At 34.5% G+C, this 25,354-nt stretch overlaps 2 protein-coding genes across 3 annotated transcripts; both read right to left on the bottom strand.

Moving 5' to 3' along the window:
- Positions 1-321: 321 nt before the first annotated feature.
- On the bottom strand, positions 322-6,087 carry LOC123886006 (inactive protein kinase SELMODRAFT_444075-like). Of its 2 annotated transcripts, XM_045935347.1 has the most exons (8): positions 5,566-6,087; positions 5,338-5,474; positions 3,264-3,358; positions 1,922-2,988; positions 1,481-1,641; positions 1,271-1,347; positions 859-1,180; positions 322-751 (listed from the first exon to the last, which is right to left on the bottom strand). In XM_045935347.1, the coding sequence occupies exons 1-8, from the start codon at positions 5,759-5,761 to the stop codon at positions 602-604; spliced, it is 2,205 nt and encodes a 734-aa protein (XP_045791303.1). In that variant the 5' UTR covers positions 5,762-6,087; the 3' UTR covers positions 322-601. The 2 variants fall into 2 exon arrangements, with proteins under 2 accessions (XP_045791303.1, XP_045791307.1); XM_045935351.1 differs by lacking the exon at positions 5,566-6,087 and having other exon boundaries at positions 3,246-3,358; positions 5,338-5,373.
- Positions 6,088-9,540: 3,453 nt separating this feature from the next.
- On the bottom strand, positions 9,541-18,987 carry LOC123885996 (probable transcription factor KAN4). Its single transcript, XM_045935340.1, has 6 exons — positions 17,803-18,987; positions 17,309-17,385; positions 16,981-17,020; positions 16,720-16,810; positions 9,996-10,095; positions 9,541-9,841 (listed from the first exon to the last, which is right to left on the bottom strand). The coding sequence occupies exons 1-6, from the start codon at positions 18,335-18,337 to the stop codon at positions 9,710-9,712; spliced, it is 975 nt and encodes a 324-aa protein (XP_045791296.1). The 5' UTR covers positions 18,338-18,987; the 3' UTR covers positions 9,541-9,709.
- Positions 18,988-25,354: the final 6,367 nt, after the last annotated feature.

Genomic DNA, 25,354 nt, shown 5'->3' with positions numbered 1-25,354 from the left:
CATGATATTGGTGGCATGTTCTATAATTATTCCTCTGTTTGTGTTACTCTGATTTATTTTAGCAAAAAAAATAACAGTTGAAGGGAAGAAAACAAAAAATTGTTGAGCCAAGGGGTTGCTGTGTTGTTTGTAACTTTGTATAGAAAACTCACTGTACAGAGTTAGAGGTAAATCCAATTGTACATCAATAGAGGTATTTGTATGGATGAATTACTTAAAAATCCCAAATCAAACTATTAGAGTAAAATATGGATGAATTATTTAAGTATCATCTGTTATAATGAAATCACTTGATAGTTGATAGTGGTTATACAACTCAAATTGATTTCTTAATATTTTGGCATTGAAGATGCTCTTAGTGACCTCACATTGTATTGTCTACATGAATTTCTGCTATCGGGAGATTAAATTACAAAACTATATTTTGCGAGTAGTCAAAGATATTGATTTTTAAACACCAAATACGGTGCTTGTAATGTATGTGCTTATGAGAGACAACCATGCTTCAAATAGATAATAATTGTTATCATGCAGGTCACAAACATAACAGAACCATATTGACAACAACAGAATCCTTCTAGTCCAAGAGCCAGTGTAGATATCAATGTGATAACATGCGAGAATGGCTTATTGTACCTTTAGGAGGAGTATACGAACTCAAACCACTTAAGCGACCACTTGTGTTACCAACTGAATTGATGTCTAAACCCAACGAACGAACCGGATTTCCCCCTTCCAGCACTCTGAGGATCTACAATCACAGAACAAAAAGAAATTTTTTCTTAATATATTGAAATTGAATCACAAAGTAAAAGCAACGACAACAAGCTTATAAAAAAGAAGCTAAATCATTCAAACCTTTGAAATTGGAGGCCTATGATCAGGATCCAAACGTAAACACAATGAAGCAGCTTGTGCCATGGCTTGCAATTGAAGATTAGATTCTAGTGACCCCTCAGAATCCAAGCATGGGTTGAGAGATCCAACGTTTTGTAAGATATTATTAGGGTCTAACATGTGTAGGGGGTGAAACCATTCAGAAAGGTATGAATGTCCGTTGAGCTGTTCCAACTCATTATTTCTTCGACCTGTTATTAGCTCCAATAAAACAATTCCAAATGCATATACATCTACTTTATACGTAAGAATTCCAGAATCAAGATACTCTGGTGCAATGTACCTAAGATTCATGCAAGGTAAGCTTGATTAGAATCAAAATTGTAATTTGTGTCGTCCTAACTTAACTGATAAAGATGCATAATAGAATTACCCTGAAGTTCCCATAACGCGATCTTCAGTATTTATATTCCATTCTGATTGCCATCTAGCAAGCCCAAAATCAGCCACCTAAATTAATGGTAAATCATTAGATTTAACACTTACTCTTTCCATGTGATCTGTTATGCATCATTATCTTGAAACTACATGATTGCAAAAATATAAAAATAAAAAACCGAAGTAAACTTTTGGCTACAGTTACCAGAGGTTCAAAGTCATGGGTTAAGAGGATATTTTTGGGACGAATGTCTCTGTGCACTATACAACCAACTCTACAATCTTCATGGAGATAGCGCAAGCCTCGGGCAACTCCAATCGCTATCTTTAACCGCGAGTTCCAATCCAAAGGTATACCCTCTTTGCCTGTTAAATACTCAACAAATGATAGAGTTTGATGTGAGCAGTTGCAAAGAACATTTAGTGGATGGTTGGGAACTTGGAATTACAGTGAGTTTGATGAAATCACAATTAAACTATGATTTTGTTGTAGCTTAAAAGTGTAGCTTTTATCAAAATCGCAGTAGCACACCATAATTCATCAAAGTTCACAATCAATCCAATAGACAGAGAGAAAAGCAGAAGAATTGTATATAAAAAAGAACATAGAAACAAATGTAAAAAGTTGGTGAATACTATACTATACCATGTAAGCAGAGGTCCAAGGATCCATTACATACGTACTCATAGACTAATATCCTCACATTGTCCTCTGTGCAGAATCCTATCAGCAACACAATATTTCTGTGTTGTGCACAACTCAATACCCGAACTTCCCTGCAGAAATCAAGATCTGCTTGAGAGCCACTAAGTTTTAATTGTTTCACTGCAACAACCTGGCCATCTTTGAGTATTCCTCTGTGAACCACACCAAATCCACCTTCCGCCAAAAAATTCAAGTCTGAGAACATGTCAGTAGCATCTTCTATCTCTCTGTAAGAAAAACGTCTGGGAGGATTTCCAAATACAGGTGCTATGTTCTGACACTGTGAGCACAAGGGAGGAGGTATAGAGGAATTTCTACCCAAAGGAATAGGGCTATCTCTGATGCTTGAACTGGTGACATAACTTCTATTTTCAGTTTTGTTAAACTCAAGTTCACTTGTTCTCTTCTCTTGATCACAGTGTAGAAAATTCTCAAGTAAAGTTTTCGAATTTGGAGATTTAGTTCTTTGAATAATCCTGTTTTCAGCTCTATGAAGCTTCTCATTATTAATGTGGTTCTGATGGATCCAAAATTCAGTGTTCTTATCACTAGTCACAGATGACGTTGGGGGTTTCCTTGAAGGGGGTGGGCTATCCCTATCCAAACTAAAGTATAACGGTGGCTGGAAGTTGAAATCTTTTGGCCTATTGATTGATTTGTTTGTTGTTTTGTGTGATCCATGACCCTCATACAGAGGGTTCTCTTTATAGACTAGGAAAGGAGAGGTCATTGAGTCTGAACTTGACACTGAATCTATTCCGATACTTCTTGTAACAGAAGAACCTGTTACTTCAGGGCTACCAACTGGGGTGGAATGCTTCAATCTGCGGCCTTTTAGCTTTCCAATTTCTATACCTGGCGAAGAGGATGAAGAGAAAAATGGAGTTTGAAGTTCATCGGAGTGTCCTCCTAAATTAAGTCGGAGGACTTTGGGCTGTGAGCCATTCATAACCACAATGCTACAGCTGAGTTCATCCATGCAATGTTTTATCTCTTGCTTTAGTTTCCTGTTTCAGTAACATCAAGGAGTTCACTAACAAATATTTCACAGATCAGGCATGAAGCACCAAAAAGTTGTCCTTATTTCTGGTTGAAAGTTATGTTATGCAGATAGTCATTCAAAATAATTGCTTATAAGTTATATCAATTGAATGCTTAACCTCAGCTGATTGCTAATATTAGTCTCTTAAGTATAGCTAATGAGAAAATATATTTGCAATTAACTAAATATGCAAACTAATTTAGTTCAGAAAAAAAGAAATACTTTTTCATGTTTAATTACTTGTCCAGTATGACCCAATGTGAACCACTCCATCTAGCTTCAGCCGCCACAGCACCACTGGGAGTTCCCGTGACTACCTTAATCTTCACTCTAACCTGCAGTTACAAAAACTAGAAAGTTAGTCAATTTCAACAAATATACAATTCCATACAAAACTATCATGTCGAAAGAACTTGAATGAAGGAAATGGTTAAGTATTTGGAAGATTAATTAGTTAAGTTGAGAAGAATGGTTTATTGAGAGAATTTATTACACAAAAGGGTACGGAATATTTAGCAGTTGAAAGCCATCGAGATTTTCTTGACTTGTCTGTTGGTGGTGGACTAGACTAAAGTTTACAACCAACACATATGAATTACAATGAGAGGCCTAATTTATGAGCATTAGCCACACTATAGGGAGGGAGATAGCACAATTGATAAGAAAGCGATCCAAATTCCAAACTTGACAAGAGTGTGAGTTCAAATTTTACTGTCAACGTGAGGGTTTTCATTTTTTGGATCAACTCAACGTGTAAATACTTTTATATGAGTGATTTTTACATTTGAAGCTTACTTTAACTTTTATGAATGTTGTTAAAAAGTTCCATCGGATGTGAGTTGGCCTCTATAAGGGTTTATAAGTAAGAGGCAATCCTCACCTTACAAGCCGATTTTGTAGAAATGAGTTAGGCCCAACACCCATTTCTAAGAAATGTTAAATCTGATTCGATCATATAAACTTTGATGAACCGAATGAAATAGATATTAGTGTATGCTTAATTAGATCAGTAAACTTTAACCAAATTTCTGTGCTTATAGTCTTTTTTAGGCTTTCCAATGTAAGTATGCAATACCATTATTTGTTATAGCAATATAAATTAATCAATTCAAACAAAATAATTCACTTATTCAATTATATAATTCGCTACCATACACGTAGAAAGACAATCTAAATTATTTTTGTGTAGGCACCGCCTGTTTAGAAGTTTCATGCATGTGTTTATAATTATCAAGGTTGTCAGAACCAGACCGGTCATCGAACCGGCGAGCTCACCGGTTTAAGGTTCAATTGGTCGGACCGGGTTCAATCGGGGTCGAACCGTTTTTAATTAAATATATATTTTAATTAATATATAAATAAATATATATGAATAATTGCTCAATATTTCATAATTTTACACATTAAAAAGATAAAATATCACAAGTCAAAATAAAATAAAATTTATAATTCAAACCAAATGAAAAATAGATGAAAAACAAAAACATTTTCTATTCCTACGACGTCGTTGTTTTGTTTCAGATTTTTTTTAAAAAAAAAATTTAAAATAACGTCGTTTTGCCTTATTTTTTTAAAAAAATAAATAAAAAATCTGTAAAACCGCTTGAACCGTCTGACCGGTTCGCCGGTTCAACCCGGTTCGACCCCGGTTCACGCGTTTTTTTGCCGGTCGGTTTCCTATCCGTTTTTTGTTCAAAACCGAACAGTTTTCATGACCGGTTCATGGTCCGCCCGGTCCGGTCCGGTTTTGATAACCTTGATAATTATTATTAATGCCTCGTCATATACAAATCCTCTTAAATTAATTAATCAAGACAAGAATTATCAAGCACATGCGAATCCATACAAACTACAGTCAAGGTAGAACAGATCAGAAACTTCCTAAACTCTGCCATGTTACTGAAAATAAAATTCGTGATTTTTGGCTAGGGAAAATATACATTATTTTTAAAACAAAAAACTTACTGTTCAAAATTATTGAGTTTTGTTTTTTTTTTTTACTTAATTCAAAATTATTGAGTTGAATTTCATTAATAAAATATATTAAAAAAATGTCATATATGTCTGCATTTATTCAACAAAAAAAAGTGCCAACAAGATTAGAGACTAATAATAAGTGAGACAAAAACGACAGCGTAACGCAAATATAGTCAAAAAGTCGTCGTTATTATTAAAAGAATGATATATAACGTACTTTTAACAAAGTAAAAGACCAGTCGCTTTCATTGTGCTTACATGGAAATTATTCAGTTACGAATAAGCGCGGTAACTAGTAAAAGAATAAATAAAAAAACGCGGTAAATTTCAAAATTACCTCAATGTGATTGTGCAACTGAAAAACCATCTGAGCACAAGACTCAGAGATATCAGAAATTTCCTCCGGCGACTTTCCCGCGTGTCCATTCGAACAATCTCCGGCCACCAGTCTTGAAAAATTCCAGAACCTTCTTCCTAAAACAATCCAAATCAAACTTAATCACTTCAATCATTGCTGAATGATTAAAACTAAATCCAATTAAACAGGATTAAGATTTAATTATACCGGTTTTTTCGGTAGAATAAACGGCGAGAAGTGTGATTGAGTCGCTAGAATGAACTATATGAGTAAGCGCCCATGCTAATGCGGTGTTAGAGATCACTTTCTCCGCTTTAACCGCCACAAGAACTTTATTCGAAGATACAGTGGCGGTGGAGCTGTGCCTAGCGCTTTTGGAACCAACGATTTCACCTCTTAGCATTGGTTCTTAATTCTTAATAATTGAATTCAGTTCAGGTTTTGATTTGGATCGTATGTGTGAAAATGAAATGTGAATGAATTTGAGTTTTGGGATTTGACATTGCTTATTTTTGAGCTTGATCGTTGCATTATTTTGCGGTAGATTAAACGCTCCATGTTTTCTACAACTGGCATTTCACAATCATGGGTTAGTTAACTTAACTAGAGTTAATAGTCTTGTTAGTTGTTGGTTGTTATACGGTGGGGGGTATGGTATAATAATCGATTTTTTTTGTCTTACTTTGTGTAAAACACTGAATTTAGAATTTGGATTATAGAAAGAATATTGTCAAAATGAAATTGGATTATAGAAGAAATAGATTCTTTAAGAAGTCTTGATTGAAAAGTGTAATTTGTTAATCAATTTTAGATTTTTATCTTTAGTTTAAGACTAGCTAGTAGCATATTTTATTACATGACATATCGATGTTGCATATAAGATGTTTTGGGAATAATAATTCTCTTGAAGATTTTACTTAAATTTGATTGAATTTTTAAATTATCAAAGTAAATTTTTCTGAAATTAGGGGTTAAGACAACATAAAAATAAAAGTTATTAATCAATAGGTTTAACTATAGTTGAGTCTTTTGTCAAAAAAAAAAAATTGTAGTTGAATTTATTAGTAAAAAATAACTGTAGTCGAATTTATTAGTAAAAAACTGTAGTTGAATTTATTGAACAATAACTTCATAGTCTCTTCGGTTTAATATACATACTACTCTAAAACATCAAATACAAATCAATACTATGGAGATAAAAAGAGAAAATTCGGTTGAGAAATGAGAACTCATTTTATGTGTCCCACAGATTTCTCAAATCAGATTAGTCATTGCTAACGGCGGCGAAAACTTGGTACTAATATAATGATAATAAAAAAAATAAAAAAATAAAAATAAAAAAATCATTTTCATAAGGTAAAACTCAATAGATAATAATAAGATTATTAAGTTGTACATTTTTTGTGATTATTTATTCAAATTCGAATATGAGATTTCATATTAGAAATTACTATTTGTTTTGTGTAATAGGAAGAGAAGCATTAGCACGTGTAAACCCACTAAGAATTTATTATTCCCAACTATATAATTAACCCAAAATTGACCTGATTGAAAATATCCTTTACTAAGTTCAATTGTGTTTGGATGGGCGAAACAAAGAACTTCACGATGAGTCATTTGTTAGGCCAAACAACAAAGTTCAATTTATTATGAACCGGGCAAAGGATTATTATCTTGCTGCTGTTACTCACCCTCTTGTATGGAAGAATCAAATATACATTGGCTTAATAGATTGGAAAGGGGTTGAGTGGAGTTGAATACGAATGGGGAATGTAAGTATGGAAGGATAGTCCGCCGGTTGTGGAGGTATTCTTCGTGGCGAGGTGGTAATTGATTGGGTGGTTTTGCGAATATGTGTAGTGCATTTAGGCTTACCTTATGCGTGGCGGTTGGGTTATATAGAGCAATTGAATTGGATGTTGATTCGGTAACTGTCCGACATTGTGGTTGTAAAAGGAGGAACTAATAGTATTATGGGTTCTTCGTTGATTAAGCATATTAGGAGATTGTTGGAGAAGAATTGGAAAGTGAAGGTCTCTCATATTTATTAGGAGGCAAATCAATCAGTGCGCTAATGCCATGGCTAACTTGGGATGTTCAATGGACTTTAATGTAACTGACACTAAGTCGTGTCTGTCAGGGGTGCGATAAGTAAATCTCTTTTTATAATAGGTATATATTTCCTTTGTACAATATGACAATTGACACGAAGAATGTGAACAGATGGGTGGGCCTTTTACTTGGACTTGGATCCTATAGAGTGCAGTACTTTTGGGCCATATCAAACAGAATAACCAATTCAAGGTTTTGAGTAAAAAATTAAAAAAATAAACTCTAGTTTTTGGCTTTGCAAGGATATGTAGAACCATATTCATATTTACATGTCACTTAACAAAAATTACTTCAAAATTGAAATGTAAAAACAAAGTATAAATAATACTCGAAATAATAGCACTAAATTCAGATATACTTCTAGACTGGGAATAAATAGACTCAACTAGGATTTGAGCTTCACTTTCAAAAATCACATTCCATATTGCTTGCCAGTCGAATTGCTTCAAGGAGTACATTCACTTCCCCTTCAATTATTGACATCATCACAACCTTCCAATGTGTTTGAGCCATCACAAATTCTCCATTGCTATTACGAACACAAAGTGTTAAGAAGCCTCACCTCGGTTGTGAGATGGTCTGGATATGTGTTTATAAAGTAGGGACAATTCTCACTAGATAAACCAATTTTGTAATGTTGAGTTCGACCTAATACTCAATTTTAAGATGGTATGAGAGCCTCTTCCACAAGTTTCTAATCGAGTGTCATCCACCATTTATGTTCACGCCTCAAACCCAATATCGTTGGATGGATGCAAGGGATCCGATTTTATAGTATTGAGTTAGACCTAATACTCAATTCTAATGCACAAAAGCCTAAGTCCCTATAACCCCCTTATGTTTCAACCCAAACTCAATTGCAATGTAGATGCAACTTTAATTTGAGAGGAATTTTCAAAATATATGTTTGAAAAGGTTTCATGTTCATAATGGCTTAGCGATATATAAAAATTTATGTTTCAACCCAAACTCTTCTGGTGTCTCAATTCAATCAAATGAGTTATGCATACTCTTTGAAAATTGTTTTTTAAATTTTCTATTTTTTTACTATTTTTCTCATCACTTAGTTATGAATTTCTCACTGACGTAGAAAAACTTTTTAATCAGGTTATACAGATTATTTTATGTCGTGTGCACAAACATTGCGGAATGAATTTCTCGCTGCTTTTTATTTTTTAACAATTGTTTCTCATTACTTTGTCATGAATTTCTCAATGCTGGAGAAAAGACTTCTTAATCCAGTTTTAAAGATCTTTTTATGCCGGTTGAGCAAACATGATAGAGTGTTCCGATACAGTATACGTGGAACGTGGGGTATTTTTCAAGGCAGCCGGTAGCTGACTTGCAAATCATCTTTTAAATCAATTGATATGCAACGAACTTAAAACATCGCATTTTCCTGACTTGAAAACCCAGCTAGAAGGCTAAGATTGGACGACTTGATATCTCTTCCTCATCAAAACCGGCTCAACTTTAGGCCTACACTCGCGATCAAGAGAACCAATCCACATTTTCCTCACATCAGAACCATTATTTCCAAACTTTGGCTTTTATTTTCAAGAAAAACACGTAGAAATTGGGAAATTTAGTTAGTTTGCACGATTCTTTCCTCCAAAACTAATAAACATGTTCCTTCATGTGCCAAGTCTTCGACAGACGGCATCATGGTCAATGTATTTTTTTTTCTAGTTTAGTAGCTTAATATGTTGATGCAATACCAGTAATTTTAGAATTTCACTAATGGAAAAGATTTAAAATGTTGTATCAAATATCAACATTCTTCTAATATATATGGATATCCTCGTGAAAAATAATTTGAATTTTGTTCTAACCTCAAATATAAGGTCCTCTTGGAACATTACATATATGATGAGAACGATGTTATGAAAGTGTGGCATAAAACATGACCCACATGTCCAATATAAGGTCCCAAATGGACCCTATTTGGCCTAACTAAAAGTCATGGTCCATATCTTGAAAGAGCCCTTCTAATTTCTTTTAATGTTTATACCTTGCAACGAAAATGACATCAAAGACAATACCCTGAAATTCTTTGGACTCAAGCATATGTTTTTATCTCAATATTCCTCATTTCCTTTTCATACAAAACTTAGATAGATATATTAAATCATTCACATGGAATATTTCCTAGCAATGTAGTAGTAGTAGTAGTAGTAGTATTCATTAATTAACTAATAACAAGGAAATGTTAATTAGTGTTTATTAATTATTAATTAATTTAACACTTAAGAAAAGCTAATTCTCTTGATGATTCAGCTTGGTCTTTTTCCCAATTAGGCCTTCCAAGTGTGAATTCTAAGTCAATCATGGAGTTGGAATGTGACAATTGGGTAGAATCCAACCTCTTCACCTGTTTAAATAGTACAATTCACTAATGTTAATGTCATAAACTATTCAAAAAAATAAAAATAAAGTACATGCAACAAATTAAAACTATAGAGCACAACTACAAAGCCACATGCTAGATCCAGTTTCTGACCCTATATATATGTCTCAAAACTTACCATGGTATCATTTTCCTTGAAATGAGAATACATCAAACCAATTTCGGATTTTTCTGAGGTATTGTTTGTATTTGTCTCTTTTGATGGTTGCCAACATGTCCTGAATTATTAATTTATAAAGTGAGGGAGAATAAATAAATAAATTAATATAGAAAGTATATATGTTTTAAAGTAGCTAAAGAAATGGTTTAGCCCATATTGTAAACAAAACTACAATTTCAAAATCCTAATTCCAATTCCAAATATGTAAAGTTCAAAATGGCATGGCCAGCAATTTGTGATTGGCTATTGAAGGTATATATGTCATGCAATATTTTAACGGTCAACATCAAAATATTTCAATTTGATTAGGTAGGTGTTAGATTTTTAAACTATACACCCAACAATCTAAAGATGTTGTAAGGCTATATCTTTTCCATTTATCTCAATACGTATATATACAAGTAATTGCCAATTTACATGTGCTTAGTTTTGGCAACTAAGTGATTACAAATAATTATATAATAATAACAAATGATATTGCAATGATTACAAATAATATTCTATTAATTGATAATAATAGTGTGAGATATTTGTGATCAATGTTGGTTAAGATATTGCTCCTTTATGCCCCCGCAAGATGGAGGAGATCTCAACGACACCAATCTTGGAAGTAAGAAATTCATGCCGAGTTCGTGAGAGAGGCTTCGTGAGTAGGTCGGCAAGCTGGTGACTAGAGGGAACATGTGAGACCTGAAGTTCCTTCTTTGCAACAAGGTCTCTGACAAAGTGATAGTCAATGGCTAAGTGTTTCATCCTTGTGTGGAAGACAGGATTGACACATAGGTAATTGGCACCAATGTTGTCTGTGAATATTGTTGGTGTGTGAGATATTTGGATGCCAAGTTCTTTCAACAGCTGTTGTAACCATAACAATTCTGTGGTCGTGGAGCCAATCGTTCGGTATTCAGCCTCAGTGGAGGAGCGAGCAACCGTGGATTGTTTCTTGCAAGACCATGAAATTGCATTTGAACCAAGATAAACAATGTAAGCACCTGTGGATTTTCTGTCAGCATTGTCACCACCCCAGTCGGCATCACAAAATGCAGTGAGAGTGAGGGAGGTGTTGCGAGCGAGATGCAATCCATGAGAGATGGTGTGCTTAAGGTAACGCAAGATACGTTTTAGAGCCTGCATGTGAGTGGTTGTGGGATTTTGCATGTGCTGAGATAGTTTGTTTACTGCAAAGGCAACATCAGGACGAGTGATGGATAAATAGTGTAATGAGCCAATGATGCTACGGTAAAGTGTTGCATCACAATTGGGTATATTGGACTCAGAGCTGACTGAAGTAGAGGTTGCCATGGGAGTGCACACAGGTTTTGCATCAAGCATGTTTCCTTTTTGCAATATGTCCCGGATGTAGTGTTGCTGAGAGAGGAAAATGCCCGTTGAGGTTGGAAGAAGCTCGACACCTAAGAAATGACTTGGATTTCCCATATCCTTTAGAGAGAATTTAGCGGCCAAGGTGGTCTTGAAATCTTTCAAAAAGGAGGAAGAGTTTCCTGTAAGAAGTAGGTCATCAACATATACCAGGAAGTACGCCATGATGCCGTCTTTGTGATAGATGAAAAGAGATGGATCGGATTTAGATTTAAAAAACCCATAAGTAACCACAAATGAGTGTAGCGCATTGTACCATGCACGAGGTGCTTGTTTTAGGCCGTACAATGATTTGTGAAGTTTGCACACATGATTTGGATAAGATGAGTGAACAAAACCAGGTGGTTGTGACATATAGACTTCCTCGTTGAGAGTTCCATTCAGAAATGCATTATTAACATCCATTTGCATAAGATCCCAACCTTTTGAAAGAGAAATGCATAAAACCATTTTGATTGTTTGTGGTTTGATGACAGGGCTGAAAGTGTCCTTGTAATCGATTCCAGGACGTTGATGAAAACCCTTAGCAACAAGACGTGCTTTGTAACGAGCAATGGAACCATCAGGGTTCCTCTTTATTCGGAATACCCACTTATTGCCAATGACATTGAGATGAGGGTGATGAGGGACTAAAGACCATGTACCATTATTCATGAGTGCAGTAAATTCATCGGACATGGCTTGTTTCCATTCGGCATGTTGGAGTGCTTGTGATACACATGTTGGTTCTGTGGAGGGTGGCAACGGATATTTTGTAGCCAAGAAAAGCTTCTTTGGTTTAAAAATACCATTTTTGCTACGAGTTGCCATGGAATGGCCCGAGGGACGTGGCGTTGGAGGAGGCACTTCAACAACAGATTGAACCGTAGATAATGTGTGCTCCGGGGTTGAGTGAGATGGCGGTTCGGTAACAAGTGACTCTGAAATATTAGGATATGGTGGTTGTGTGTCGGTTGTTGGATTAGGTGTGTTTGGCTGGGTGGGAAGTAACGGTTGAGAGACTGGTATGGAGGAGGATAACGAGGTGTTTGTTGGTGGAGATTCTAGAGGTATTATGGTGGATGATGGAACAACTGTGTTGTTTTGAGAGAAAGGGAATATGTTTTCGACAAACTGGACATGTCGAGAGATGTAGGTTTTGTGGGTTTTGAAATTGTAGCAAATATAGGCACTTTGGGTCAGGCTATAGCCAAGGAAGATACATGGTTCAGAACGTGGTTCAAGTTTATTATGGGTATATGGTTTGAGCCACGGAAAGCATAGGCAACCAAAAGTTTTTAATTTTGTGTAGTTTGGAGGGTGATTAAAGAGGATATGGTAGGGGGTGCTCATGTTTAAACCAGGGGTAGGCAGTCTATTTATGAGATAGGCAGCAGTGAGAAAAGCAAATGACCAAAATTGAGTAGGGAGGGATGCTTGGTTGAGGAGGCAGCGAGCGGTTTCGGTTAGGTGACGATGTTTACGTTCAGATAAACCATTATGTTCAGGTGTATGGGGTGGGGTGGTTAGGTGAGATATGCCATGGTTTTGGAGAAATGAGCGAAGTTTAATAAATTCTCCGCCATTATCAGAATATAGGGTTTTGATTTTAGTTTTGAATTGTTTTTCTACAAGATTTTTGAATATGGGAAAAAGTAATGCAACATCAGATTTGAATTTCATTGGATAAAGCCATACATATTTAGAATAGTGATCAATAAAAATAACATAATAACGGAAATCATCAATTGAATAAACTGGAGCGGGTCCCCAAACATCAGAATATACAATTTCTAGAGGATTATTACTAGAAATTGAGGACTTAGAGAAAGGGAGTTTATGGCTCTTATTAGAAAGACAATGAATACATTTTTCTGACGATCCAGTGAAAGAGATGTTGCTAGTTTTGAGAGCATGTAGCAGAGGTGGAGAGGATGGATGTCCAAGTCGTTGATGCCATAGCGGAAGGGTAGGGGTGGTTTGAGCCATGGAGGTATGAGGTGAGCGGTGGGATGGAGTGAGCTTGTACACATTATCTTCATTCAATCCGCGAAGAAGTATCTCCCCCGTGCGCAAGTCCTTTACCTCAAAATGCCAAGGAAAAAATTCAATAGACACTTTATTAGTTTGACATAATTGAGAAACAGAAATTAAATTTTGAGTAATATTGGGAACAAATAAAACATTAGAGAGATGTAGAGGAGATGTTGTAGTTGAGATAGATGTAGAACCAACATGTGTTATGGGTAGAGAATTACCATTTGCAACTTGAAGGTGGTCACTGCCATTGTACTCTCCATTTATGGAAAGGTTCTGCAAGTCATTGGTGACATGGTGTGATGCACCAGAGTCAAAGAGCCACGAAGGTGGTGCGGTGTAAGATGGGCTCGCAATTTGAGCAACATGGGCAGATGGATTGCGTTGTTTCTTAGGATAACCACGAATTTTGCGACAATTGCGGGCTATGTGACCTGGTATGCCACAGTACTGACACACTACATCTGTCTTTGTATGGTTACCCGAGTAAGTATTTTGTGCATGTGAACGACCACGAGCGGGGTATTGTCCATTACGACGATGAACATGGTTGGCCGTGACTGGTAGTGCTGAACTTGTGCGTTCTTCACGCTGCAGAAACATCTCAAAGTCAATCAACTTGTCATACAGTTCATGAAAAAGGATGGGAGAGTCACGAGTGCGTATAGACGCTGTGAATTCACGGAAGGTAGGTCCCAAGCCATTAAGGGCGTATATAACCAGATCGAGATCATCTAAAGGATGTCCGATGAGGGATAACTCATCGGCAATGGATTTGATTGATTGAAGGTAGGCCGAAACAGAGGAGTTTCCTTTGTTGATGGAACTGAGACGTTCCTTGAGAGACATGATCCGTGCACGAGATCGGTTGCTAAAAGCTCTTTCAAGAGCAAGGAAGGCTTCACGAGATGTATCTGCTGAAGCCATGATTGAGCGAGCTTCAGTATCACACGAGCCAAGAAAAGCTATGTATAAGAGTTTATCTTGGCGAATCCATAGTTTGTATGCAGGGTTAGAGACTTCTTTGCCATTGGTTTTGATGGTAACAGAAGGACATGGTGTATCACCAGTAATAAAGCCTATTACATCTCGTGCAACAAGGAGAGAGTGAATTTGCTTATACCAAGCAGGATAGTTTTTGGAATTGAGTTTGATGGGTAGTTGAGTGTTGGTATTGAATTCAATAAGATCTGTTTGTGAGGAAGAGGTAAGAGAAGTTTGGTCGGCCATTTTTTTTTTTTTTTTCTTTTGGATCGTGAAAAGCTTATTAGGCTAGGATAGGTAAGCTGATACCATAAAGATGTTGTAAGGCTATATCTTTTCCATTTATCTCAATACGTATATATACAAGTAATTGCCAATTTACATGTGCTTAGTTTTGGCAACTAAGTGATTACAAATAATTATATAATAATAACAAATGATATTGCAATGATTACAAATAATATTCTATTAATTGATAATAATAGTGTGAGATATTTGTGATCAATGTTGGTTAAGATATTGCTCCTTTACAATCCTCATTACTGGCTAGAAAGGAGACAAGACAACATTGTTGACAATATTAATTTTGGTAAGTGAAACTTTAATCTCTAAACATCAACTTAAGATCTAGCTAGGGGTCAATTGTATGGAATAATTTTTAGAGCAATCATAGTGTACTTTTAAGAGGATGGTCCTTGAAAAGAAAAAATAATTTAGAGTGAAATAAATAGTAGGTGGATTTACTACCGTACATCAACCAACAAGGACACAAATTAAACCACAATTATTGTATATATGCCTATTAAAAAGAAAAGAAAAAAAAAGTATGTCCTAATTCAGTTGGTAGTTACCAAAAACATTATTAAAAGAGATAGAGTTTGAATTTCGTATTCTTCGTTTCACCACACTGAAAATGTGTAACTCTTATATGTTACTAGACTACTTAATAAAAAAAAATTTAATTTAAATGTAAAACTTATAAACATTGTATTTTTTTATGGAAGAGCAAAATGATATGATAGCAAAGGGCTCTCTGTACAAGGAGTACAACAAAGCCTAGATACATAAAACATTATTATAAAATTCATTTTTCACTAAAAATTATAAGAATTTACCTTTAATTCATAAAAAAAAAACAGAGATATATTTGACTTTGAAAAATTGTATAGTCGATTTTGTACTGCTGATTGAAATCTAAAACCTAAAATGTCAAGAGATCATATAAATCTATCTAATCTAAGATGTTACTAATACTAGTACCACCAAAAAAGAACAATGCTTTTTTTGTACTTCATAGAGATGAGCACCAAAAGCTAGACTTTTTGCTACATATATTGGGATCAAGAGACATTGACAATGTAATGAATGAGTAATCCAAAAGCATCATCGTAACAAATGAACACCCACATACCTATAAAAGCCCTAGGCATTTTTCATCAAAATCTATGTATACTAGTACACTCCTTCTCATAGAACACCATAATCAAAAAACACAAGCAGAAAAATTCCAAAAACAAACAAGAAATATTTTCAAGATAAAATCTACTAATATTTTTAAAATTTTTATCTAATTTTGTTTATGATTGAATAGTCTAGTAACAAAATTTTACTCTAAAAGTGAATAAATAGAGAGGTCTTAGATTCAATTTTGTATCCTATAAAACGGATCGATATCTCTGCAGCTATAAGCTATAGTATCCTATAAAACATATATGTCTTTGTAGCTACTAATTGAGATATATTTAATTCGTAAAAAAAAAATTGAGATATATTTGGGGATATTTTTTTAAATAAAAAGGAACCAAGCACAAAGGCATTTGTGTGAATATTTATGCATGAACAAAATTTAGGTGCATTTCTTTAAGTGTTTTTCGTATGGTTCCTAACAAACTATGATTTCTTAAAATTCATGATTTTCTCAAAGTTTTTTATATTTACAAAAAGTGAATTTTATGTTAAGAGTCATACGAACTAAAGAAATGTATCTAAGTTTTATCCTTTGTGCACATACTTCATCCGTCTCAAAATATGAACAAAAATAAGTCAAAGAAACGTATGGTTTAAAATTTGGACCAAATACATTTACTTTTCTCGACTAATTTTTACTTATATTTTAGAACGGAAGAAAGGAGTACGTTGGTTAACATCGTTTTTTTTTTCTCAAAAGAACATTAACATAAATTTTAATAGCCCTGTGTTGAATAATGTAGTCAATAGGAGTAATAACTGAATACTACTAGTCTATACTACTATTACATTCACATTAATATGTGGCAGAGAAAAAATTATTATATAGTTTTACCTGTCTTGTGGTAAATTTGGTCTCTCACAAGAATTAGCTCCATGCAAAGGAACAATATTATTAATCCCTTGTGTCTGTACCATACCATGACCTGCAAAATTTCATCAACAAACAAAATCATTACTCTAATTGAAAAAAATCATAGATTTAGCTTCTGTCAAACTCAAATCAAAGATCTCACAAAAAACAAAGAGAATATATAACAAACAAAAATTGTGTAATAATTAATAGAAGAAATTATTATTATGAAAAAATAATCACCTGCTCCTGATTTGTCAGTGGTCTTCACTGTTCTATACATCTGCATGAACAAACAAACACCAAGCATGAAAAATAATAAAAATGAGAGAAGAAAAAAAAGTCCATAAAGTTAAAGATTAATATCTTGAATAAATTTTTAGATACCCTTTTGTCCTTAGTGCTTGTTCTACTTTTCTTTCTCCACTACTGGAACCAACTTATAAGACTATAATTATATACTCTCTATTTTTTCTTTCTTTTGTCAGAAAATAATTTAAAGGTGAAAATGGAAACTTCATTCATAGTACTCATTAAACTCAAAGACTATATGGTGAATAATTTTCTCCACCTGTAAGTGACTCTTGACGTGTGCTAGGGTTAGATCCTTCACATTCATTAATTCTAACACAGATTTTGGAGTTGCTCCTGCAAGTAATTAATCATATAATTAATCAACACATCCAAAATTAGATAAATATCTATTACCTTAAACAACAATTAATATGAGACTCAGAAAAACCCGAGTTTGGGAAATGATAACATTTTATATCAAACTAGTCTTGTACTGTATTAGTCCTGTTTGGATAAACAACTTATTAAAACGTTTATAAAATATAAACGTTGGTCATCTGTATAGTCTTAAGTGACAATTAGTATGAAATTCAGAAGGTCGGAGTCTGACCTTCTGAGTTTCAAAAGTGATAATAATATTCTATATTGAAGTATCAAACATTCAAACTAATCATGTATATTAGTTGAGATAAATAACTTATTAAACGTTTATAGCATAAACGTTGATCATATAAATGTTTATGTATATCGGTATATGAATGAAGTACTTACTTTCATGACCACCGAGAAGTTGAACGGCATGAACAAAATGAGAATGAAGGGTAGTGGTCCATCTCATTCTTGGAGCTCTAACACTTCTTTTGACACCATTAACAACTCTTGTATTTCGCTTGAAGTCGCGACCATAGATGTGAGGTTGGAAGTGTTGATGGTTGAAGTTTCTTGATACATCTTGTACTTGATGACGATGAAGATGATGATTATGATGATGTGGATTCATCAAATCTGAGTTTCCAAATCCTAATCTCAATGTTGGCTCATGATGATGTACATGTTGATGATGATAGATAAAGGGATTTTCATGACTTAACTCACTTTCACTACTAGCTGAATCAGAAGTTGATATTGAACATATATTATCATTATAAAGTGCTTTAGTACTTAATCCTTTATCATAGTTTTTCATTTCTTTGACTTGAGAATCTGAAATAGAAGGTGGACTTATGTTTAAGGATAGGTCTGGTTCTAACAAAGGTGAAAATAAAGTTTGCATTATTGTAGGGTGTGATGAATTAGTAGTGAACATGAAAAAGTTATAATAGTACTACTAGCTAGAGAGAAGAAAAAAAGAGGATAATTAATTAAGGCTTAGAGAAGAGAAGGAATAATAAGTGAGATATGAGTTGAGAGAATAGAAGGAATGAATGAATGAAGGAAGGAAGGAAGGAAGGAAGGAAGGAAGGAAGGAAGGAAGAAGGTGAAAAAGATGGATTTAAAGCAGTGATTATATGATGAGTGAATCATGATGATTTTTGCATTGGTTTTGATGAGATAGCTTTTTTAGTAGGATCCAACTAGGGTTAATTTAAGAATTGTATTTATATTTTAAAATAGAAGAGATGAATTAAATTTTCCAGAGACTACTAGTAACTTAGTCAGATGAAAAATAAAAAAGAGGAAAAAAGAGAGTTTTTATGGGGATGGTTGTATGAGCGAAAAGTTAGTGAAAAAGGGCAGTGTACTAGTGTTATTTATTTATGGAAGCTGTGAGGTCTGAGAAGAGATTAGTAGCAGTGGTCATCAAAGGTACTATTTATGCACAGAGAGAGAAAGAAAGAAGTTATAATATAAAGGGGGTGAGAATAGAGAAAGAGCTGAGGAGTACTCAGGTTCATTTTCCTTATCTATACAGGAATATTATTAAATGAAAGAGTAAATGTGTGTTCAAATTCTATCAAATAAAAATGTGTTAAATTATTCATTCTATCAAGAATAAAGATAACATTTGGTCATAAATCCTAAATCAACTAACAGAAATGCTAAAATTATTAGATTGAACAACATGATCGAGGTTCGAATTTTAATCCCTTCATTTTGTGTGTGTTTTTTCAATGACTTGTCATTTCGTCTATCTTCAACAACAACAAAAAATTGTTAATGTCTTCGAGCGGCAACTTGTTTGCCTAGGCTCTCATTCTACGTTTGCCCTATCCATCTTGTGCCTTTTGGAGCTGTTTTTGGACTCTGATGGTCGGTCGCTCTTGATTCGAGATCGGGAGTTAGTGTCTAGTGACATCTTTCTGGGCTATGTTGGTGTCTTCTCCGTTGGCCTGAAAGCCGAGGGGGGCCTTTATGAGTATAGGATTAGGTGGTATTTGTTTGATGTTTTTCGTTGTTCCGCATATATATGGTGCCTCTGTTATGAACTTATGTAGTTCTTTTTTACTTGTCTTTGTTTGTCTTTTGCAGCTACCTGATTAATACTCCCTCCGTTTTCTTAAAAGTTTCCAGTTCTATCATATTTAGCGTTTCTAATGAACTGTCCAGTTTGTGTTTTAAGGATACGATTTGTCAATTATACTCTTTATCAATTATTGTTATCTTTTTCAATATATTTTTTTTATATATATTTGAAAAACTAAAGCTTTTTTTTTTAAAAAAAAAACAAAGTTTGTTCTTTTTTTTTTACAATAGGAAAGTTTGTTGCTTCCTTGTTATATTCAGATTTAAACAAAATTTGTTACCTAATAATGGTTCATTGAAGATTTAAATAAGATGAGTACTAGGTGCAAAAAAAAAAGGAATTTATTAGTGAATTAAAATGAGGGTATAATAGGACGATAGGGTGCAAAAATCAACTTTCTTAATTTTGTGTTATCATTTTAACCGGACACTTTTAAGAAAACAGAGGTAGTAATATATTTGCCATTTAAAAAATGGCTCACACTAAAAAGAACGTACGTACGGGAGAATTCGAGTTTGATTCCTGGTGTAAACAATTTTTGGTTAGATTTTATTTACCTCACGGCCAAACTCTGGATTACTATGCCCTTCCTTATAAACCAGAGGGTTAATAATAAAAAAAAAAACAAAACAAAACAAAAAAATATATTATTAGAGAGTTGAAGTTTGGATCCTAGAAATCTCACTTCTCCACACTTATAGCATGCAAGTCTAGCTAGCCATTAAATTACTGGGAAAAAAAAAGTTTGAAATAATCGATTTTAATTTATAAAAACTGACATTCATCTTACAAATTGATTTTGTAATAATGAATCCGACATAGTATAAAAAGGATTAGAATAATATGTTTGGATCTACCCTTAATGAGAGTGATAAATTAAAGAGATAATTTGTTCTTTAAAAAACTTATTTATCGAATTTAAGAGTCATAAGACAATTCCCTAATCATCACTTAAACCTAATACATTCTAATAATACTTATAAGAAAAAAATACTAGTTATACTTATAAGAAAAGACACTAAGAATAAAGTGTTGGAATATTTTATATTATTCAATTATTATATTCCAATAATTATTATGTGGGCATATATATTTATATTAATTATATTAGCTATTTATCAATTAAGAGCCTAAATTGATTAAGTGGTCAAATAAAGTTAAAAGGCTATTAGATTTCTATTTAGAATTAATTAATTATTTAATTAGTTAGATATGGGCTCAAATGGGTGGATGTCAGGATGGCCCATTTCGGGATAATGGAAACCCTAATGGGCCATCACCCTATATAAGGCTATGGTCCCAATACACCGTACATAAGAAAACACTCTCTTCTCCCCATCTGAAGAGAATCAAGGCATCAGGGTACCGGTTGAGGAAGAACCAATCTAGCCACCATCTCTTTGTATTTCAGGATCACTGCAAAAGAACTTTTCATCATGGATCCAGATATTCCTAAAGATCATCTTGTCGATCCTATAATTTTATACATGTTTCTATGACTATTTTGTTTCCGCACTAAAGTATATGTCATAATATGTTCAGCATGTATATGTATTTAATCCTAATTTAGTGATTTAAATCTAACAAATGGCATCAGAGCAGGACATGCTTGATTGATAGAAATTTAGCAAGTGTACTAAATAGCCGTCAAGTAGTATAATAAAATCGTTCTCTCCGCAGGGATTGTTGTAAATCAATTGTAAATTGAAGACATACTCATGTAAATTGACATAAATTGTAAAAGGGGGTTCTTGTTTGGTTTCAAGTTCAAATTTTTAAACTTTGGAATTGCTTTGGTGTTTAGATTGATGTAAGAAAAGCGATTGGTCCTTTTTGGGTCATCTAATTACTATTTCTCTTGGTAACGCCATGTATGATAACGAATTATTCAAATTAGTTTCATGATTAGATTAAATCAAAAGTGATTATGCCCAATGTCTTGGTAACATAATCCTCTCCCTTGATCATCGATTCCTAATGTCTTAGGTAATCTATGATCAATTGAGGTTTACAACCTTTAATCTTTTAATCTCAATTAACAATCCAAAATTTCTTAAGTGAAAATTAATTGATCAATCGTTCCTAGATCGATGAGTTATTCCTATCGTCATAGTAAAACAAATCATTGCAATCATCATATAAGTCGCGAATTCATACAAAGCATTAAGCACAAAGAACAATCAATAGAAACTAACTTCGTAATTCATTAATCATATCATATGACAATCACATAGTTCAAGATCAAAAGTAATTAGAATCACCTAAGGACCAATCATGAGAATTTAGCTAGACATTGCAAATTCAGAAATTACATCAAATAAAATGAAAGAAAGCATGATTACAAGAAGAATCTTGATGTGTTTCCACACTTGAATCCTTGCTTGGTCGCTCTTGATCCTCCAAAATCGCTCCAAATGCTGTTCCCAGTGTCAAAACTTCGATAATGATCCAGATCTGATGTTTCCTTTTTATAAAAATGATCAAAAGTAACGTTTTCCGCCTGAGGCACAGAATTTCCGCCTCAGGCGTAAAGAATTACGTTTCAGGCACAGCTTTTTCCGCCTGAAACGGCAAAACAGTGAGCAATCTTGGTTCTTCAGTGAAATTTCCGCCCCAGGCGGAAATAATTCCGTTTTAGGCGTAAAAATACTATACAATCCACCAATTTTCATTTGCTATCTTTCTTCGCATGTAGCTTCAAATCAATGTTTCATTCTTCATGATTTAGGTCAAAAACCTCTAAAAATACTTGAAAATGGTCTTTATTTCCATGTAATGACTAACGTCATCACAACCCCAAACTTGAACTTTTCCTTGTCCTCAAGGAATATCTCAATCTCTAGGAAAACAAAACACTACCTCGATTTATCTGGCTAAACAAACTCAAACCCAATCAAGTTAGACGTAATTTGCATGATATTTCAATGATCAATTTCGTCATGATTCAAGTACACACAGTTTCAAATTTAGGCAAAACAAAGAGCATCAAACAAAGATTGACCATACTTAATTTCTTCACACCCTCACCGACTCTCCTGTTTAAGGGTAATATAATCACTCAATCAACACATCATAACTAGACTACTATAAATTTGCAGACATTCTCAAAAATCAATCACCATGTCATGAGCACACACATTAGAGGACTTTTAAAGGTTATAACGTGGCCTGGTTAAAAGGTGGATGGTGGCTTTTCTGGTAAGTGAGTAAAAAAACTTGAAATTAGATACCACTGAGTCGAATAGATACAACACCCCACCCTACTTTGTAAGAATTTATACTTAGAGAACAATTTTCTTTCACAAAATTCCTTTTTGTTTTCAAGAAGGTCACCATGATTATTTTTTTTTTTATTTTTTTCTTCTTTTTTTTTTCGATACTTCTTTTCTTGGTGAACTTTTGACTTTTTTCTTTCAAAATTTGGAATTTTTCTTTCATGATTTTTTTTTTTTTAGTTCTCTAGTATAGTACATCCACCCCAAACTTAAGTTGTTGCTAGTTCCAAAAGCAACCCCAAACTTAGTGTAATGCATTGTGCAAAAACCACTAAAGGTATCTAATTCTCCAAGAAAATCATTTTTTTTTTTTTATATTATTTTGATAACTTGGGTCAGATACAAACAAAACATTTTTTTCTTTAGGCTCAAAAGGGGTTAAACAACGGATAAGCAATGATAAGGGTGGCTAGAACAGGCTCAAGGTACCAAACAACTTGCCTCGTGTGTACATCACAACAATAAATCAATTAAAGAGAACATGCGCAAATTCTAGAGACATAGCTAAGTGTGGAATTCTCATAATCATCAAAAGAAATCAGTGTTTGGGCTCAAAATCTCACAGTTTTTGGCTGAATTAAACTATGGTCAATATTTGTGAGAGTCCCTAAGCCTTGCCTAAATCATCACTATGATGCATCCGAAACAATCAAAAACATCACAAATTCATATCACACATTTGGTCAACAATTTTGAATCTAAGATGATAGCCAAACAAATTTTAATAGTGTGAAGTTTTCAAAAAGACTAAAACATTCAAAGAAAACAAAACGACTAGCTCAAGTACTTATTATAGACCAACATCAAGCATGCAACAAATTAAACAAAGGAATCATAATACACAGGCCAAAAAGAATCTATAGAGGAGAAGGACAGTAAAGGTGAATGGCACAAAACCTCAATCCTGCTCGGGCATGTTGTGATCATGATCAAAACGAGGCAGATTTCCAGGAAATTGCATTGATGAGGACCCTCCTTCATCTGGAAGGCCAGCTGCCCTCCTTTGGCGAATGTAGGTAGCACGGTTCATTTCATGTGTAGCCGCCATGCTCCTAACTCTTTGATTGTGAGCTTCATCAAATTCATGCATTGTTGGATATCTCGGATAGAAATATGCCGGGACTTGCTCCCGGTAACGCATGGATGCTTGCCATAAGGCGGATGAAGTGTCATAGTGGTCCGCCATATCAATGCCCTGTTGGGTGCTCATGTCCATTTTCCACACCATGTCAGCAAGAACATTCACATCAAATTGTGGAGCTGGAAAACTCTCCATTTCCGGACCTTGTGGTATGTCATGGTGCATCATGTTTTCAACATTCTCCTCCCTTTCTTCACCTCCTCCCTCAACCGTGTAATCCATCACATCATCCACATCAGCAAATGGAATGAATGTCTTCCCGAAGGTTTTTCTTCTCACATCTCTCACAAAAGCCGTAGTGACTTTCCTAGGCTCTTCCATTTGATCATCATCAAAAGTAGCAACATTTTGATCCAGACACAGTTTAGTGATCAAACAGAGATGTGTTAAACTATATGACCCGGGATCTTTCTGGATAATTGCAGACAAATCATCACTCAGAATTGTGCCCAAATCTATGTCTTCACCTAACAAAATAGCTTGAAGGGCTAGCCCTACATCCATAGGAATCTCAGAATTGTTCCCACTTGGCTCCACGTTATTTATCCAAAATTCAGCCCAAATCCGTGGAATATCCAACAAATGAGCGGTTTTAAACCGCTGGGGTGGGAGCTGTCTAGATGGTCTCACCCACAGACTTCCGGGTGCAGTCAGCTGAGATTTTAAAGCCTCACGCTTATCTGATGCCATGGTTGCCCTATTCTCACGTCGATGATTCAGAACACAGAATTCAGGAACATTAAAATGAAATATCCTATTTATAGTTTCCGGGGAGTAGTCTACATCTACCCCGCGTACTTTAGCAATCCGTGGTGACGAATTTTTCACTCGCCATGCATTACTCAAAAATTCTAATGCTAAAGTACGATTTCCAGACCGAAGACAGAAATTAAACTCATACCAATGCCTGTTGCGGAATTCTGCTTCAATTAAGGGAAATGCTAGCACTTCATCCGTGAGACGCCTTTCGGGTTTGAAATACTTACTTTTGAGAGTCTGGTACCGATTGAAGGCCGTTTGTCGAACAAAACGTGACCGAGGAATTTCAGTCACAACCGGTGGTGGAGGAGGTGGTGATTGCTCTCTAGGCGGTGATGGTGGAGGAGAAGGCGAAGGTGACGGTGTAGGAGTTCGGACTACTCTCCTTTTCTTCACCACTTTTGACCTTGATTTTGAAGACCCAACTTCAACTTCCTTGTCTTTTGAGGATTTTTTGAATATGTTCTTCATGGTGAGAAAGGTAAAGATTGAGAAGGGTAATGGTTTATGGGTGATTGATGGAAAAGATGAAGATTTATGGTGGTTTTGGATGAATTTTCGTGTAGGGTTTTGAAGGGTTTTTGATTTTGGGTTTTGGAAAAATTTGAAGAATTGGTTGTTGTTGATGATGGGTTTTGAAGAATAGAGTTGGATGGAAGAAATTTTCGTGGGTTTGGTGTTATG

This window comes from Trifolium pratense, linkage group LG1, assembly GCF_020283565.1.
Source record: "Trifolium pratense cultivar HEN17-A07 linkage group LG1, ARS_RC_1.1, whole genome shotgun sequence".
NCBI classification, from domain to species: domain Eukaryota; kingdom Viridiplantae; phylum Streptophyta; class Magnoliopsida; order Fabales; family Fabaceae; genus Trifolium; species Trifolium pratense.
The sequence above is the reverse complement of the archived record's forward strand: the minus strand, read 5'-3'. Positions and strand labels throughout refer to the sequence as shown.

Excerpts from the sequence above, each read along its gene's own strand:
- LOC123886006 (XM_045935347.1), bottom strand. The coding sequence starts at position 5,761 with ATGCTAAGAGGTGAAATCGTTGGTTCCAAAAGCGCTAGGCACAGCTCC. Across the intron at positions 5,475-5,565 it reads TTATTCTACCGAAAAAACCG|GAAGAAGGTTCTGGAATTTT; the intron begins GTATAATTAAAT and ends GGATTGTTTTAG. Across the intron at positions 3,359-5,337 it reads AGTTGCACAATCACATTGAG|GTTAGAGTGAAGATTAAGGT; the intron begins GTAATTTTGAAA and ends TTGTAACTGCAG.
- LOC123885996 (XM_045935340.1), bottom strand. The coding sequence starts at position 18,337 with ATGTTCACTACTAATTCATCACACCCTACAATAATGCAAACTTTATTT. Across the intron at positions 10,096-16,719 it reads CCAAATTTACCACAAGACAG|GACATGTTGGCAACCATCAA; the intron begins GTAAAACTATAT and ends TTAATAATTCAG. Across the intron at positions 9,842-9,995 it reads TCAAGGAAAATGATACCATG|GTGAAGAGGTTGGATTCTAC; the intron begins GTAAGTTTTGAG and ends CTATTTAAACAG.